Source organism: Myotis daubentonii, chromosome X (genome assembly GCF_963259705.1).
Source record: "Myotis daubentonii chromosome X, mMyoDau2.1, whole genome shotgun sequence".
In the NCBI taxonomy this organism is placed as follows: Eukaryota; Metazoa; Chordata; class Mammalia; order Chiroptera; family Vespertilionidae; genus Myotis; species Myotis daubentonii.
In genome coordinates, this window is record NC_081861.1 from 124,071,617 (window position 1) to 124,089,615 (window position 17,999).

Sequence of the window (17,999 nt, forward strand, 5' to 3'; positions counted from 1 at the left end):
CCAAAATTTACACAACATTCTTGAGTATGATGGCGGCTGCATTTGGAGTTTTGATTATACTGCACTACACGTGTGATTATTACTTGTAAACAGATTAGATATTAATTAGACAATAAGTGATTGTAAAGCACTTAGAAAATAAAAGTGTTTATAAATACCACCAAGTAATAGCAACAATAATTCTTTACTGACTACACAGCTGTAATGTCAATAAGAATTATTTATTCCAGCTAAGGGCAGCTTTAATTTATGCAAAATAAAAAGCTGTTAACGTATCTGTTTTGCTACAGGAAAACAAAATACATCATACAGATTTTATCATCAGCATTTAGATAAATACATCTTATTTTGATTAAAACAACTCATCTCTTTTAGGACCTTCTCAAACACAGGCACAACCATTATGGTATGGTGTCTTTGAGTGCTAAGAACTGGAGCTCTTTACTGATCATCTCTCTAACTCATTCCAAATATTCATTTCCTTTAAGTATAAGATGTAAAATGACATTTCATGAGTGCCATTTGCATTCATGCAGTAGGTTTGTCATGTTGGGTCTGTGCAGTTGCTCCCCATCACCTTATACAGCTTTCCTTAACCTCAATACATTTTGGTCAAATGAATGAATAAAAGTTAACTCTTTTTTTATTGTTATGGAAGCTGGAAAAAGAAGAAAATCCAGCCGTAACTGGTTTGGCTAAGTGGATAGAGTGTCAGTCTACGGACTGAAAGGGCCTAGATTCGATTCCGGTCAAGGGCATGTACCTTGGTTGCAGGCACATCCCCAGTAGGAGGTGTGCAGGAGGCAGCTGATCGATGTTTCTCTCTCATCGATGTTTCTAACTCTCTATTCCTCTCCCTACCTCTCTGTGAAAAAAATCAATAAAATATATTTTAAAAAAATAAAAATATATTTTATTGATTTTTTACAGAGAGGAAGGGAGAGGGACAGAGAGTCAGAAACATCGATGAGAGAGAAACATCGATCAGCTGCCTCCTGCACACCTCTTACTGGGGATGTGCCTGCAACCAAGGTACATGCCCTTGACCGGAATCGAACCTAGGACCCTTCAGTCTGCAGGCCAATGCTCTATCCACTGAGCAAAACCGGTTAGGGCAATAAAATATATTTTTAAAAAGAAAGAAAATCCATGTGAAGAATAAAGTACTTTCATTTTATCATCTTGATTTTGTTTTTCAAAAAATAAGTTTTGAAGCTCTGACTACTTTTTTATGTCTGGCCATTAATTTTTTCCCCTAATGGCCTTTATAGGTCGTAGGCTTGTATCAGCTTGGCTCTTGACCTACCAGTGAATCTGGCAAAGCATCTGTGTTTATTTTTCTGTCATAAGTAAATTCAAGCACCAACAATGAGTCCAGGTCCATGGTTTCAGAGATATGAAATGAACTGAATAAATACAAGTGAAGAGTGCTTCATGTTACATGAATTCAGTAGAAGAGGAGTGAAGGGGTTATTTTGGATGATGAGATGTGCATGAGTTAGCAATCTTGTTAACAAAGCAAATCCAACTATATCAAAGAGTGAGGCAGTGCCCTGGCTGGTGTGGCTCAGTTTGTTGGAGCACCACCCTGTGCACCGAAAGATTGTTGGTTCAATTCCCAGTCAGGGCATGTGCCTAGGTTGTGGGTTCGATCCCCAGTTGGGGTGCATGTGGGAGGCAGACAGTCCATGTGTCTCTCTCACATCAATGTTTCTTCTCTCTCTCTCTCTCTCTCTCTCTCTCTCTCTCTCTCTCTCTCTCTCTCCCTCTCAAAAAAAAATAAATTTTAAAAAAGAGTGAGCCCTAACCGGTTTGGCTCAGTGGATATAGCATTGGCCTACGGACTGAAAGGTCCCAGGTTCGATTCTGGTCGAGGGCATGTACCTTGGTTGTGGGCACATCCGCAGTAGGGGGCGTGCAGGAGGCAGTTGATCGATGTTTCTCATTGATGTTTCTAACTCTCTATCCTTCTCCCTTCCTCTCTGTAAAATAAATCAATAATATATATATTTTTTTAAAAAAAGAGTGAGGTGGTGTGGTGGAAAATAAAGTAAACTTAGATTCAAGAGACCTGGATTCAAATGATACTTCTGTCATTTACTGTGTGACCTTGCTCATGTCACTTAACCTCTCTAAATCTACTTACTCATTTGAAATTTTTCACGATTAATAGTTGTCAATCTCAGAGTGCTATTATGATATAATTCAATGTATGAAGGCACCAAGTGAGGGGTGAAATGCTTTACAATGAAAAAAAATTACCATCATTTTCCCAGAGTGGATGAAAATGATTTATGCAGGGGTTTCATTACTTAGTATAGTGGAATTTTTGTTTTTTGGCTTATGTCAGGTTTTAGGCCCAAACCATGAGCCACATGGAGAAGTGCCTCAAATTAGAACCATGAAAGTAAAATTCCATAGCAGGTAATAATGGTTCCCAGGTAACCTAGAATTCCTTGGTCAACTTCACCTTGCATTTCTCTAGTCTCTTTCTTTTTGATGAAGTCTTCTGTGGTCAACCTGGGGCAGTGAAGAACAATGAGTAAAGAAGAAAAAGGAGATATGAAGGAAAGAGTGATGCCTAAAGTAACGGTGAGGAGTGGAGGGGGGGAGGACTTGGAAGGAAGGATACTTTACATGTGGCTTTGATAATATTAAGAGCTGTGTAATATGTGTAGGGGCATACAAACTAGCTAAACCACTGAAAATTTTCAGTATACTTGACCTAACATTTTTATACAATGGTTATACAATTTCTAGCAGGATGACTAGATTAAAAATTGAAAAAATAAAAAGGAAGGGTATTTTTAAAGAGGAAAAGGCTTCAATGTAATGCCTACTGAAAAATAGACTTTCATATACCAGGTTTTGACTCATTTTCATTCACATGTAATGATATGAAAGGTATTTCATCGTAAGCAACAGATCATATTAAAACTTTGTGGCCCTAACTGGTTTGGCTCAATGGATAGAGCGTCGGCCTGGGGACTCAAGGGTCCCAGGTTCGATTCCGGTCAAGGGCATGTACCTTGGTTGCAGGCACAATCCCCAATAGGGATTGTGCAGGAGGCAGCTGATCGATGTTTCTAACTCTCTATCTCTTTCCCTTTCTCTCTGTAAAAAATCAATAAAATATATTTTTTAAAAAAAGAGTGTCAACAATAAAAAGAAATAAAATCTTGAAGAGTCCAACCCACAGATGATGGCCTAGTAGTTATTTCATATAGAAAATACTATAACGTGCCCTGACCGGTTTGGCTCAGTGGATAGAGCGTCAGCCTGCGGACTAGAGGGTCCCGGGTTCGATTCCGGTCAAGGGCATGTGCCTGGGTTGCGGGCATATCCCCAGTAGGAGAGGTGCAGGAGGCAGCTGATCGATGTTTCTCTCTCATCGATGTTTCTAACTCTCTATCCCTCTCCCTTCCTCTCTGTAAGAAATCAATAAAAAATATATTTAAAAAAAAACACACAAAAAACCAACTTTGTGATGAGATGCTGAAGTAGGGCCTTAGTTGGAGATCCCCCAGAAGCTGATGCTGAGACAAGGATTCAAGTTCAAGTAGTTGATTTGGGAAGTCAGGCCAGGAAACACCCTCAGGAGAGTGGATGAGTGAGCTAGTCAAGCCGGCTACCACCATGGTGAGTGGAAATTAATGCCACTGGGGAACTCTGGAGTCATGTAGAGGACTTGGGTTTTTGTACATTCACTCCTGTAAATCATTGGTTGAGAGCTCTTGGGGGAGGGAAGGGGTCGGATCTGCCTCAGTGGTGCTGTGGGTGAATGGGTGAAGGGGGCAGGTATTTCCCATGGCCAAAGAAAGCCCTCAGCCAGAGAGATGCAGGTGCTGACAGTTGGCAGTGGGCCAGTTCACCACAATGATAAGGCCCGAGGGGATGGGTTAGGGTTCAGACAGCCTCTGCTGCGAAGAGATTCTTTTAGCTCTTCCCTGCAGATCTTTGGAAATATTTTTGACAACTTTTTTTTTTTACATATTTTTATTGATTTCAGAGAGGAATGGAGAGGGGTAGAGAGAATCATTGGTCAGCTGCCTCCTGCACGCCCCCTACTGGGGATCGAGCCTGCAACCCAGGTTTGAGTCTGGTCAAGGGCGCATGCCTGGGTTGTGGGCTCAATCCCCAGTGGGGGACATGCATGAGGCATCCAATCAATGATTCTCCGTCATCACTGATGTTTCTACCTCTCCCTCCCTCCCTTCCTCTCTGAAATCAATAAAAATATATTGTTAGTGTGTACTGACAAATGTGCCCTATGGAGTTTTTAGCAATGTTAATACCTGTGTAACTATTACCATCCTCAGGATTTGAACAATCCCTTCCCCCCACATAACCCCTGGGTTATGGAATATTTAATTCCATTGTGTGAAATTAACTGACCATTCTCAACTAATCATCTTAATAGCATTATGAAGTCCCCAAGTTAAAATAACCCATGTAGGTATTATTAAGATGTTTAGCTCCAGCTGGTTTGGCTCAGTGGATAGAGCATTGGCCTTCGGACTGAAGGGTCCTGGGTTCGATTCAAATCAAGGGCACACACACACACACACACATACACACACACACACAAAAGACATTTAGGGTTGCAATAGCAGTCAAGACTCTGTCCCTGGAGTGAGTGGTAAGGAACCCTCTAAGAGAAGTGCCTGAAAGTGTCTATTTCTGCACATTAGGACTGTGAGACATACTGAGATTCAACCTCTGGCCTGTGGGGTGAGAGGTAAGAGGAAGCCAAGACAAGGCTGGATGGAATAGGAATGGAATTGGTAGTAGTTACAAAGTTGACCCTCAAGACAGAAGACAAGTCTAAATTGTGAGGTTCAAGGACTTAGGCTGAATATGTGTCAAGTGTGACTTGTATTTAACATAATGGCACTGGTAGGTAAGGGTCTGACTTGGGTGACACAATGAAGATACTCATCCTAGGCAGAGGCAGCGTCTTGATTTGATGGAAATGGGGAGGATGAGGAGGGAGGAAGTGGGCGGGAAGACCTCTTTTCAGATGACCCAAGTGTCACTGGAATTCTTGCATCATTGGCATTTTCTCAAGCATCTATCAACACTAATAAAAGAGAAAAATGGTAATTGGCGTACGAGCTACCCTTTTCATTGGCTAATCAGGGCTATATGCAAATTAACTGCCAACTAAGATTGGCAGTTAACTGCCAACAAGATGGCGGTTAATTTGCATATGTAGGCACAATGCAGGGAGGCGAAAGGGAAAGCAGGAAGAAGCCCCCTGCCACTGACAGTGATCGGAAACCCAGGGGGGAGCTAAGAGCTGGGGGGCAGGGCAAAGGCGGCCCCAGGGCCGCCTTTGCCCTGCCCCCCAGCCATGATCGGAGAATCAGGTGCCTTTTCCGCCCTGGCCAGTGATAGCAGGAAGTAGGGGTGGAGCCAGCGATGGGAGCTGGGCACGGTCGAAGCTGGCAGTCCCAGGAGCTAGGGGTCCCTTGCCTGGGCCTAAAGCGAAGCCCACGATCGTGGGGCCGCTGCAGCTGCGGGTCCCCGCTGCCCGGGCCGGACGCCTAGGCCAGAGGCGTCAGGCCTGGGCAAGGGGCCGATCCTGCGATTGGAGGGTGATGGGGGTCAACGCCTGAGGGCTCCCAGTATGTGAGAGGGGGCAGGCTGGGCTGAGGGACACTCCCCCCCACACACACCCAGTGCACGAATTTCGTGCACCGGGCCCCTAGTATATATATAAAAAGCCAGCGACTGTAATGCTGTAATGACCGGAACCACAACGACCAGAATGACCAGTTGCCATGACGCCCACTGTCGCCAGTGAACTGGCCTGATCAGGGGGTGGAGCCAGCTGGCCAACCTCCTGTGGCCCCTCCCCCTGGCAAGCCCCACCCCCAATGGGCCCCCACAACCCTGATCTGCCTGCAGCCCCTCCTCCTGGCTGGCCCTGCCCCTGATTGCCCCCCACCCCAGTAAGGGGTGGGGCCAGCTGGCCAACTTCCTGCAGCCCTTCCCCTCACCTGGCCCCACCCCGGAACAGCCCCCCCACCCCAATCAGGGGCAAGGTCAGCTGGCCAACCACCCACAGCCCTTCCCCATGGCCAAGCCCACCCCCAATCGGCTCCCCAACCCCAATTGGAGGTGGGGTCCGCTGGCCAATCACCCACCATCTCCTCCTCCCGACAGGCCTAGCCTGGATCCACCCTGATTGGGGCCGGGCTGGCCAGACCCCACCCATGCACAAATTTGTGCACTGGGCCTCTAGTTGGTAATAACTGAGATGTCAAGTGATGTCAAGTGGGGCTTGATGGGAGACCTCAGGATGTGCCCCTACCCTGGTACCGGGCTGGGCGACCTGAGGCCATGCCCCCTGCCTGATGGGGCTTGACAGGGGACCTCAGGCTGCACCCCCCACCCGGCGGGGATTGACGGGGGCCCTCAAGGTGTGCCTCCTACCCCGGTGCTGGGCCGGGGGACCTCAGGCCATGCCCCCCCGACTCAGTGGGGCTTGATGAGGGACCTGAGGCTGCACCCTGCTCCCGGAGGGGATTGATGGGGGACCTGAGGCTGAGCGCCCCCTCCCAGTGCCAGGCCGGGGGACCTATGGTTGCACCCCTCACCCGGTGGGGCTCGATAGGGGACCTCAGGCCATGTCCCCCGCCTGGCGCAGCTTCACGGGGGACCTGAGGCTGTGACCCCGCCCAGCGGGGCTTTACAAGGTCTGGATCTAGCCCAATGGTGGTGAGGCTGGCCAGGTTTGGGTCTCTCATGATTTCGAGGTGCATGTAAGTGGGTGGGGACTTGACTCTGGGTCCCATGGTACGCCCCAGACTCTGACAGGAGGAAGATTTCCATATACATTTTCCTAATTTTCTTTCATCTCTGACTCTTCTATTATAGAGAAAGGGCAAATAGCAATATTAAAGTATTTCCTCTAATTAATCCCCTTTTAATGTGCACAAATTTCGTGCACTGGGCCACTAGTAAAAAAATAACGATCCCTTACATTAGTATAGCATAGTGGTCGGCAAACTCATTAGTCAACAGAGCCAAATATCAACAGTACAATGATTGAAATTTCTTTTGAGAGCCAAATTTTTTAAACTTAAACTATATAGGTATTTGCTGCTTCTTTGTAGCCAAGTCAAACAGGGCACCTAAAAAAATGTTTCATTTTATAATAATAAAGCTACCAACACAAAATAATTACAATTCTTAAGTCAATGACAAAAATACCTGTAGGATTTGCAGCTGGTTGGAAAAACACAGGTAGCTTTATGCTTTGAGTAGGTACTTTTGTCACCCGCCCGCCATTTGTGGACACGACTAGCACTAACCACGGCACAATGAGACTGCTGACTGACTGGCTCACTCAACTCCTGCATGAATCGTCCCCCCCCACCCCCCACCCCCCACCCCCCTACCCCCGCGCTGCGTATCCCGGGGCTGTCTGCGCTGGGTCAGCTGACCTGCCGATACCCCCCACTTCTTCTAGCGCCACTTCTTCAAAATAGACTCGATGAGGCCGAAAACCGACTTCTGCGCATGGGCCACGAAGTTTCAATCGCACTGTACACGCGCGCCCGCACGTGGTATTTTGTGGAAGAGCCACACTCAAGGGACCAAAGAGCCGCATATGGCTCCTGAGCCGCGGTTTGCCGACCACTGGTATAGCACATTCTAATGTACAGAGTGCTTTCACATGATATCTTATTTGATCTCCCAAATTCTGTGAGGAAGGGAAAGCAGGTATTTTTATCTCATCCTTTGGACTACTGGTTCTCAAAGTATGGATGGTCCCAGGATCTGCAGCATTAGTATCAGGTAGGAACTTGTTAGAGTGTGAATCCTGGCCCCTCCCCAGAGCTACTGAATCAAGTCTTCAAGGGGGGGGAATCATTTGCATTTCTAACAAGTTTCCACGTGATGCTGATGTTGGTGCTGCTGGTCCTGGACCACACTTGGATGAAAACCACTGCTATACATTACAATGAAAGATCTAGAAGCCCAGGGACTTACCTTAAGAGGACTCCTATCTAGGTGCTCTTTCTATACCTGCTGCATCCCTGGCCCACACCCCATCCTTTCAATTCCAGCTCTATTGCTTATGAGTTTGAGGCCCTGAGCAATTACTCTAAATTGCAATTTCTTCACCTGTAAAATGGGGATAATAGGATCAACTCCTTTGGGTTCTTATGAAGATTAAACAAGATCTAGGTAAAGTACTTAGCACTGTGCCTGTGCTTAAAAATGCTAGCAATTACCATGACTTTTATTAATATTATTAAAAGTGCAATATTTCACAAGAATGAATACCTTCATAAGTTTTTTTTTTGAGTGTATGCCCCTCTTAAAATAGGGGGGTATTCCTGACTGATTCAGACATTGTCACTTCCTCTTTGACACCCCATCTGGGATGTTTGTGTGATTGCCATGAGCATTTGCTGAGAGCTGGGTGCTTAGGAGGTGGAGCAGAGGAAATGAGCATGTGGAACAATGTATGGAAAGGCAAACAACAGCAACTTTACTGAGGAAACAGAATAGGGGACCAGGGGGAGTATGGCTGAGGGAGGAAGCAATTGGAGAGAGCAGTCAGGGGTAAAAGGCAAGTTATTGAAAAACAATTTACCTCCTTCAAAGTCGCCCCCTCACCGCCCCCCCCCCCCCCCCCCCGCAAGGGCTAGGCTCCAGGAGGCAAGCCAGGCCTCAGGGGATCTGTCCTGCTCTTGTTGCAGTCAAGGGGTGAACACTCAGGTGCTCACAATAAATGCCCTGAGAAGCCATCCGGGGTTAGCAGACAATTGCGGGCACAGGGAGTTTGGGCTCAAAAGTGGCTTTGTCTTCAAAGTGACTCCTGTTGGGCAAATTTCTGACTGGACCACGTCAAACGCGCCAGGGACATGGTTCTTTTTTAGCAGAGGTCTACAGTGTTCTTTCTTGGGGCATCCTGTCCCCGCCTCCGGAAGCGTTTTTTATCTTATCTGGGTAATGCAGCCCGGGTCCCTTTCCCCAGTGGACTGAGACCTTTGCAACTGAATTAAAGAAAAAAAAAAACAAAAGCGGCAAGTTCGGCCCCGTGGGCACGGCAGGCCACCAATGGGCGCGGCCGCTCCCTAGCGGAGTGGTACTATGATGACAGTAGCCAATCAGCGCGCTCCATGCAAATAGGGTACTGTATCCCGCACCGCAGCTCCAGTGCCATCTGCTTGTTCTAGTGATAAACTGAGGCCTTGCCTCTCGGCTTCTCCCAGAACGAAAGGGGCGGGGGTGGGGGGTAACCTCTTTACTCCCCCCAGGATAGACAGAAAGAAGTGATGAAGAAGGGGGATGGGTAAGGAAGAGAAAAATACCTGAGAAAGAAAACATTCTCTGCCTGGGAGGAGACTGACGGGGTGTAGAGCTTGGAGGGAGCAGTCACTGGCCATGCCAGTACTTACCACTGATGCTGAGTCAGAAACAGGTATCCCAAAATCCCTTTCCAATGAGCCTCCCTCAGAAACCATGGAGGAAATAGAGCACACATGCCCACAGCCTCGACTGGTAAGTAAAGACAAAGGATGCAAATGTATGCGTGGCTATGGCACAAAAGAATTCCTTATGCGCCTGCAGCCAGCGAGGAAAAAGATGCTGAGGATTTTCATGTAAATGAGAATGGAGCTACCGCCTAATCCTTCTCAGCTGTTTATATTTAGCTTCTCTACCCGGCGCTGCTCTCCGCTTACAAAGCATTTTTGTACCGGCTGGGTAGGAAATGGGCTGCTTGGGCTCTGCTGTGTTTTTGTGCTTGGGAGGAGGGAATGGCCTTTTTCCTTTTAAGTGTGTTCTCGTCTGAAGATAAAAAAAAAAAAAAGCCACAGTGCAATTTACAAAATGGTATTCTTTTCGCAAAGCTTGGGACGAGTCCGTTAAGTTCTCAGTCCTAGGTAAGGAATGATTCGGTCTTCAACTAATGTTGGTGCCTAATGCCAGTTTGGTAAAAATGAAAACGACATGGAAGCAAACTTCCCCATTTGCTTGAAAATGTCAAAATAACTGAGCAAAAGAGTCCCTCCGATGATGTATTTAGAAATAACGTGTATCTTAAATGAATTGCAAGCATTTCCGGGTCTGCTGTCAGGGTTTCTTTTCAGGTATGGGAACCTGGGGGAGCTGCATTTACTTAGCAAGGGGCTGCATGCCTTTAATAAGTGCAAATGGGGCACTTAGAGCTTCCTTCCTTCTCATTAACTGAATCAAAAAGAACAAATGGGTAGCGGGTTTTCGGTGGCCTGGAGTCTTGTGGAACTTGGGGAGACTTCTCTTTGAACCCTCAGATCCAAGCCATACACTGTTTAGAGCTATATTTTCTCTCTAGCATTTCCCTCAAGTTAAAGGGTGCAATATTTTGATTGGCTGTGGAGTTTGACCCTGGGAAGAGGGTTTTTTTTTTATTGTTTTTTAAGGATTTTGTGATGTAGTATTTTCCGTGAACTACCCCAACGAGGGCTCACAGATTCCAAAGCCAGCCCATCATGAAACTGTTATTTCTTCATAAGGGTTCATAAGGATTCAAAGGCAGGCTTAGGACAACTTCCTAATGCATGAAAACAAAGGAAGTTATATAGAGCCCCGTGGGCTTTTGTTCACTGTGCTTCTGTTTTTTCAAAAATATATTTTGTTAAGGCAATTTGATATTAACTGCTCCCCAGCACTTTAAGCCACTTATTGAATGTCATACATAAACGTTTTACCTATGTTCTCAAAAGATACAAACCATCCCAATAAGGACTTCCTTTGAGCTACTAAATATCTCATGTTTTAGCATAGAAAAAACTGACCACTAAAAACGTGTCACCCAAAATGTTTTTAAAAGTTAAACCCAATGTTCCAATTTGCATCAGACTTGCTGACAGGTAGGTAAAGGGTAGGTGAGAGAAAGGCAGCATACAGTTCCAGTTTGTGTATCGGTTGAGTCTCTTGTGCCAACTTCTTTTCCTTCCCTTTTTGCCTTTTAGCGATTCTTTCCCTTGCTTGCTTCTGCCCGTGAGGGTGGGCAGAGGAAATCAAGGGAAGGAAGCAAGTTCAAGTACTTTTCACTTTCACTTGTAACAGCTCAGCCTGGAGTTAACTCCCAAGAATCATGCAAAGCTGGCAATGTTATACTTCCATCTCCCTGCTGCTTTAGAAATGAAGAAACTGAGGTTCAGAGAGGGTAAGTGACTTCCCCAAAGTCACATTGCTTCAAAGGGGTAGATCTGGGATTTGAACCCAGAGCTCTACCCCTGCAAAGTGGAAGATCCCCCCCCTCCCCCCGCAACATACTCTTAGGTGAGAAACATCCCCTTCCCATCTTTTTGGCAGTTCTGGCTTAAAGTGTGTGTGTGTGTGTGTGTGTGTGTGTGTGTGTGTGAAGAATATACAACAGTTCCACTGTTAAAGTGACTGCTTTGTTCTGTTTTTTTCTTTTAATCCTCACCCGTGTATATTTGTCCATTGATTTTTAGAGAGAATGGAAGAGAGAGAGAGAGAGAGGGAAAGACAAAGAAATATTGATGTGAGAGAAACACATCAATTGGTTGCCTCTTGCACAAGCCCCTACTAGGGCCCTGGCCGGGGAGGGGCCTGCAACCGAGGTACAGGCCCTTGACCGGATTCAAACCAGGGACCCTTTGGTCTGCAGGCCGATGCTCTATCCACTGACCCAAACCAGCTAGGGCTGCTTTCTTCTACTTTTGATAAAAATGTTCTATGTTGTCCATCATTATCATGATCTGCTGAAAACGGGCTCTGTTTAAATAGGGACTGCAACCAACTTGTAAACCACTGCACTCAATTCTTCGAAGCGCCTTTTCTCTGATCAGCAAACTTTGATCACTGTAGGGGTATATAAATTTTGATTCACACTTCAGAGCCCAACTTTCCTTTGCTAAGAATTTTACTTTAAGGATGCAGGCACGTGTGAACTACTTAATAACAAAGTTTGCTCCTGAAGAGAATGAATGGCAAGTGAAAATGCTAAACTTGCATTTCTCTGGAAGGTTTTAGTAGTTTCTGTTGATCTTTAGCTTTGCTGATATCTTCACATTTCAAATTATATAAATTCTGGGTTTTTCCCAGCACCCAAGCACATTTGTCCAAAATTACACATGGACCCCTGCCGCCACAGTGGCGGCAAGGTGTGGCTGCTGCGTAACTTTGGAAAGTGCATGAAAGACTTGAGAGATTCGCCTGCAGAAGACAGTCTCCTTCTCCCACTTGTCACCAAACTTGAATTCATACCGTTTAGAGAAAACAGGACTCAATAATAAAACATTTTTTTTAAAGTAGCAATTACGAAAGTGGTTGTTATGTGCTTTTTTTTAAACATTTTTTTTTTTTTGGTTAATCTTCACCCAAAGACATTTTTTTTTCCATTGATTTTTAGAGAGAGTGGAAGGGAAGGGGAGACACACACAGAGAGGAACTTCGATGTGAGAGAGGCACGTCGATTGGTTGCCTCCTGCACGGGCCCCGACCAGGGCCAGGGATCGAGCCTGCAACCAAGGCATGTGTCTTTGACCAGAATCAAACCCGGGGCCTTTCAGTTCTCCGGCCGATGCTCTATCCACTGAGCCAAACTGGCTAGGGCAGAGTGGTTGTCACTGTATTAGCTGATGCACACACTGGCTCCCCAAACTCTAATTTTACTTGGGAATAATGGAAAAGGAAATTTCTGAGTATATAAGGGCTATACAGCTTTACTACAAGTTCCAGAATGTGAACTTATGTCACCCAACGTTATTGTCTGTAAATACAGATTTTATTTAAATCTCAACAATTTGCCCCTAACTGGTTTGGCTCAGTGGATAGAGCGTCGGCCTGCGGACTGAAAGGTCCCAGGTTCGATTCCAGCCAGGGGCATGTACCTTGGTTGCGGGCACATCCCCAGTGGGGGGTGTGCAGGAGGCAGCTGATTGATGTTTCTCTCTCATTGATGTTTCTAACTCTCTGTCTCTCTTCCTCTCTGTAAAAAAATCAATAAAATATATATTTAAAAAAATAAAATAAATCTCAGCAATTGTGTAAAATGCCTTTTTTTGGGTCATGAATTGGGCTCTCTATTTAGCATGGCACTAGAGAAGGTGTGTACAGTGTTCGTGTCTACATGTGTTTGCCTCTATATTATTTACAGTGAAGGTTGTCTTTTGTGATCCAGTTGAACTCAGCCCTCATTGATTGAGCCCCCACTACATGCTAAGCTCTGAGTCCTCAAGTACTTTGTGATCTAGAGATTCGAGAAGAGACTGAAACATAAACAGATAGTTTCCATACAGGTTGATAAGGGCACAGCGTGCTAAGAGTTGTGTTACCGGGTGCAGTGGGGACAGAAAGGAGAGTAGTGAACTCCTTGAGAGCGAGTCAAAGTTTGCCAGAGGGATGTTGACTAGAAACCTGTCTTGTCATCACTGTATCTCTGGTCTCTAATACACAGCCTGGCATAGTTATTTAAGGAAATGCAACAGGAAGTTGGCATACCTAAATAGGATTTAAAAGCAATCTATATTTTAGATCCTTGTAAGAAGCAAATTGATAGGGATATTGAGGATACGGTGGAATCATGTTCAAGGGGAAATTTTTTTTCTGAAAGGTATACCTGTAGTCTTTCCACCCTGCCTTATTTTTCGTTGGGAAAAAGCATAAGAAAGGAGAGGAGTAAGTAGAATTAACACTGATAAAGAAATTAGGCACAGACAACAGTGATGGCCAGAAGGGAGGGCGGGGGCAGGGTAGAGGCAGGCAAAGGGGGGGGGATGGGGACATCTGTAATAGTGTCAACAATAAGAATAAAGAAAAAATAATATTTTAAAAATATTAACAAGAAATTAAGAAAGAACAGAACATGACCTAGGCTTTAAGATAGAGCTGATATTTTAGGAATGTAATCTTACTGCACTGGCTACTTTACTATGCTGCATGGGTTTGAGATGTTTCTTCTTTCCATTACTACAGTGTTTATTCTTGATCTTGGATTCGATTTCTGTTATTTGTTATTTTCTTGCTTGAACATGATGCAAGGTGACTCAAAACTTTGACTGTCAAGAAGAGACACTGAGTAGCCTCGGGCTATGATGTAACAGCCCTCCTTGTAGACCCAACTCCTGAGGGATGAGGACTCCCTGTGGGCAAGGACTGTGTCCTCTTATGTCCTCAACCTTCAGATTTTGCCTAGACAAATCCTGTGGGCCCAGCAGGTGTTCCACTAACCCTTTCTAACAAGGCCCAGCCACCCTGAAAGCTGTCTGCTGAAGGATTTGGTTAACAACCTTGCTCAAGTTCTTGTAGGAGTACATTCTGCTATCAGAAGGAAGTTGTAATTCTAGCCTGCAGTAGTCACTTCCATGAAGATGGATGTGCCACGAATCAACTGAGAAGGCCTGGGAAATAAAATTGGGCTGGTTCAATATGCCACTTTAGCAGGAGTTCATTTCAGGCTTTACTTCAAAGGGGAGCAGGGCCAAAAGACTGCTGTCTTGCAGAAGGTGCATTATGTCAGCTGAGAGATAGGATGCTCACCAGCTGGAGCACCAAAAGATGCTGGATTTCCAGAGACATCAGTGGCTTCCTTTACTAGGTCTCACCATCTATGTAGGCACTTAGAGCAGCATGCATTTTAAAAGCGGGCACTTAATGTGCTGTGTTAGTGAAAGTAAACAAACATGGGCTTCCTTGGGCATTTTCTGTGATCTTCTGGAATTCTGCCCAAAGTTATTATTAGACATTTTTCTGCTGCTCCCAGTTCAAATGCAACATTCATTTCTTGCAGGTTGATCATAGTCAGGCATGGAATCAATGAATTCGTTTCTTCCATTTTAAATGTGTTCTTTCACTACCCCTCCAACCCACCATTTGCTGAATGCTGAACTCCTTATGGAACAAATGAATCAAAATCAAATGTAAGAAGATAGGCAGGTTCTTTGTTTTATTTTGGTGTCTGATCATATGGAAATGAACAGGGTGCGTGTATCCTCATTCAGGCAGGGGGTGGGGAATTAAAGTATTTAGTGATGCAGAGCTTTGGATGATAACTGAGAGAAAACTCAGTCCCCCACCAACAGGATCCCCAGTTGCCGGGGTCCAACCCCAGCAGGTCCAGGGGTCCCCAAAGGTGTGGACGGAGTCGGCGAAGAAGGAATGACACGGAGATAGCGTTCAGTTGATCAGCAGCCTAGCCAGGACCTCTAGCCAAGTTCAGTCACCGGGTTCTAGTCAGGTTCTCTTGCCAATTTCTGTAGTCAGGTTCAGTCCAGGATCCCTTGCCATGTTCTCCCGCTAGGCTCTGTCTCTAGGCTCCGAGGCCAGTCCCGGTCCAGGATCCTCCGGCATGCTCTCTCCAGCGAAGTTCTTCTGTCTCTAGAGAACGTTCTGTGTAGGTTCTGTGCCTAGGCTCTGTCTCTCTTGGTCCTGTCTTCCAAGCCCTGTGTTCTCGATTCTGTGTTCTGAATTCTGTGTCTTGCTGTCTTGTTCTGAGTTCTGTCTCTCTCTGTCTGGTTACATCTGTATTTATACCAGTTGATTTTAATCCTGTCAATTTCTATTACAAAGGCTAGGGCGTTTCTTATCTCCATTCCAGGGAGTAAAGATTATGTAGTTTAAGCATGATTGTTCGTAGTTAAAGGGATTAATTACCCGCCTGGCACTTAGTTGAGGGGTTTTATTCCCTCCCTAACTTCAGGGGAAAATCCCTACCTGGGGATTCAACCTTTCTCGGAGAGGTGACCTTGGTTAAAACACAGCGCCAAGAAGGTGAGCAAACATATTAAGAACCATATGCCATATATGCCAGGTCCCTTGAAACAGCAAGGATGGACCGGCTCCCGGCAAATTCCCCCTTTTTTATTTTTTAAAAGCAAGCATTAAAAAGAAAAACCTCAAATGCTCTCTTATATCCATTTTAAGAGTAGGATTGGCGCTTTCCGCTATTACCTGAGTCCTGATCTATCATCCCAGGGAGAGCTTGCCAATCCTGCACTTTCCCAGGGTAGAAAGGCTGCAGTGGGGTTAAGGATAAGGCTCCTTGGGCCTACCTTCTCCCATGCCATTACATTTACCTTTCCTTCCTCAGAAAAGCATGGACATACTTCTTGCATAAAACGTTCTGTCTGACTGGGAGTAACCTTAATTCCTCTGCTAGCAAGCACATATGTTAAAAGATCAATACAGAGTCTTTTTTCTTTAGACTCAGTATGGCACATCTTCTTAATCTAAAGATCAATACAGAGTCTTTTTTCTTTAGACTCAGTATGGCACATCTTCTTAATCTAAAGATCAATACAGAGTCTTCTTTCTTTGGACTCAGTATGGCACATCTTCTCAATCTAAGTTCTGTACTATCCACCTTCTTACCCTACTTATCCTCTATAGGGGGGTCTGTAGCACCCTGGTGGAGTCCTATCCGTCCCGAGTGTGGGGGTTTTCAAGGGGGGGGGGCTTACCTAAGGGAATCCTGTTCCAGGGATTCCCAAAGGTGTGGACGGAGTCGGCGAAGACTATCCACCTTCTTCCTACGGTGGAGTCCGATCCGTCCCGAGTGTGGGGCGCTTACCTAGGGGTCCCTGTTCGGGCGCCAGATGCCGGGGTCCAACCCCAGCAGGTCCAGGGGTCCCCAAAGGTGTGGACGGAGTCGGCGAAGAAGGAATGACACGGAGATAGCGTTCATTTGATCAGCAGCCTAGTCAGGACCTCTAGCCAAGTTCAGTCACCGGGTTCTAGTCAGGTTCTCTTGCCAATTTCTGTAGTCAGGTTCAGTCCAGGATCCCTTGCCATGTTCTCCCGCTAGGCTCTGTCTCTAGGCTCCGAGGCCAGTCCCGGTCCAGGATCCTCCGGCATGCTCTCTCCAGCGAAGTTCTTCTGTCTCTAGAGAACGTTCTGTGTAGGTTCTGTGCCTAGGCTCTGTCTCTCTTGGTCCTGTCTTCCAAGCCCTGTGTTCTCGATTCTGTGTTCTGAGTTCTGTATCTTGCTGTCTTGTTCTGAGTTCTGTCTCTCTCTGTCTGGTTACATCTGTATTTATACCAGTTGATTTTAATCCTGTCAATTTCTATTACAAAGGCTAGGGCGTTTCTTATCTCCATTCCAGGGAGTAAAGATTATGTAGTTTAAGCATGATTGTTCGTAGTTAAAGGGATTAATTACCCGCCTGGCACTTAGTTGAGGGGTTTTATTCCCTCCCTAACTTCAGGGGAAAATCCCTACCTGGGGATTCAACCTTTCTCGGAGAGGTGACCTTGGTTAAAACACAGCGCCAAGAAGGTGAGCAAACATATTAAGAACCATATGCCATATATGCCAGGTCCCTTGAAACAGCAAGGATGGACCGGCTCCCGGCACCCAGTTAGCCAGTTGGTTATCAGCTTCCATGTACAGCAATGCACCAGGTGCTGTGGAGAGAAACGAAAGAAGTAATCCATAGCCCCTGACCTTGAAGATCATTTCCATTGAACAGAAGGCAGTAGTTCGGGATGTGGAAGCGTGCCAGGATGCTGAAATCCCTTGAGAGCTTTTTTTGTAAGTTTGACTTCTTTAACCTGATGTATCCAAAATATTAGTATTTCAACATGTCATCAATATAAAAGGATTAACGTTTATTATTTAATATAAAGGTATTTTATATTCTTTTCTTCATATTAAATCTGAAATCCAGTGTACATTATACTTGCAACACCTCTCAATTTAGGCTAGCCAATTTCAAGTGTGCAGCAGCCACACGTGGCCTTAGAGCAGTGGTTCTCAACCTTTTGGCCCTTTAACTACAGTTCCTCATGTTGTGACCCAACCATAAAATTATTTTCGTTGCTACTTCATAACTGTAATGTTGCTACTGTTATGAATCATAATGTAAACATCTGATATGCAGGATGGTCTTAGGTGACCCCTGTGAAAGGGTCCTTCGACTGCCAAAGGGGTCGCGACCCACAGGTTGAGAACCACTGCCTTAGAGGGCCCTCAGACACCTGCCCAGGCCTGTGGAGGATGAGCTCTGAGAAGCCACAATGATATATGTA

At 45.6% G+C, this 17,999-nt stretch overlaps 1 protein-coding gene across 4 annotated transcripts in view; it reads left to right on the plus strand.

Moving 5' to 3' along the window:
* The first annotated feature begins 2,525 nt into the window (after positions 1-2,525).
* PCYT1B (phosphate cytidylyltransferase 1B, choline) overlaps positions 2,526-17,999 on the plus strand; it is a 93,351-nt gene continuing 77,877 nt past the window's right edge. Inside the window, exon 1 of one of the 4 annotated variants that reach the window (XM_059678575.1) lies at positions 2,526-2,592. In XM_059678575.1, the coding sequence (XP_059534558.1) occupies positions 2,539-2,592 (54 nt within the window). In that variant the 5' untranslated portion in view covers positions 2,526-2,538. Of the gene's footprint in view, positions 2,593-9,179; positions 9,523-17,999 lie in introns of those variants that run through there. The other 3 variants (XM_059678576.1, XM_059678577.1, XM_059678574.1) reach the window with 3 other exon arrangements.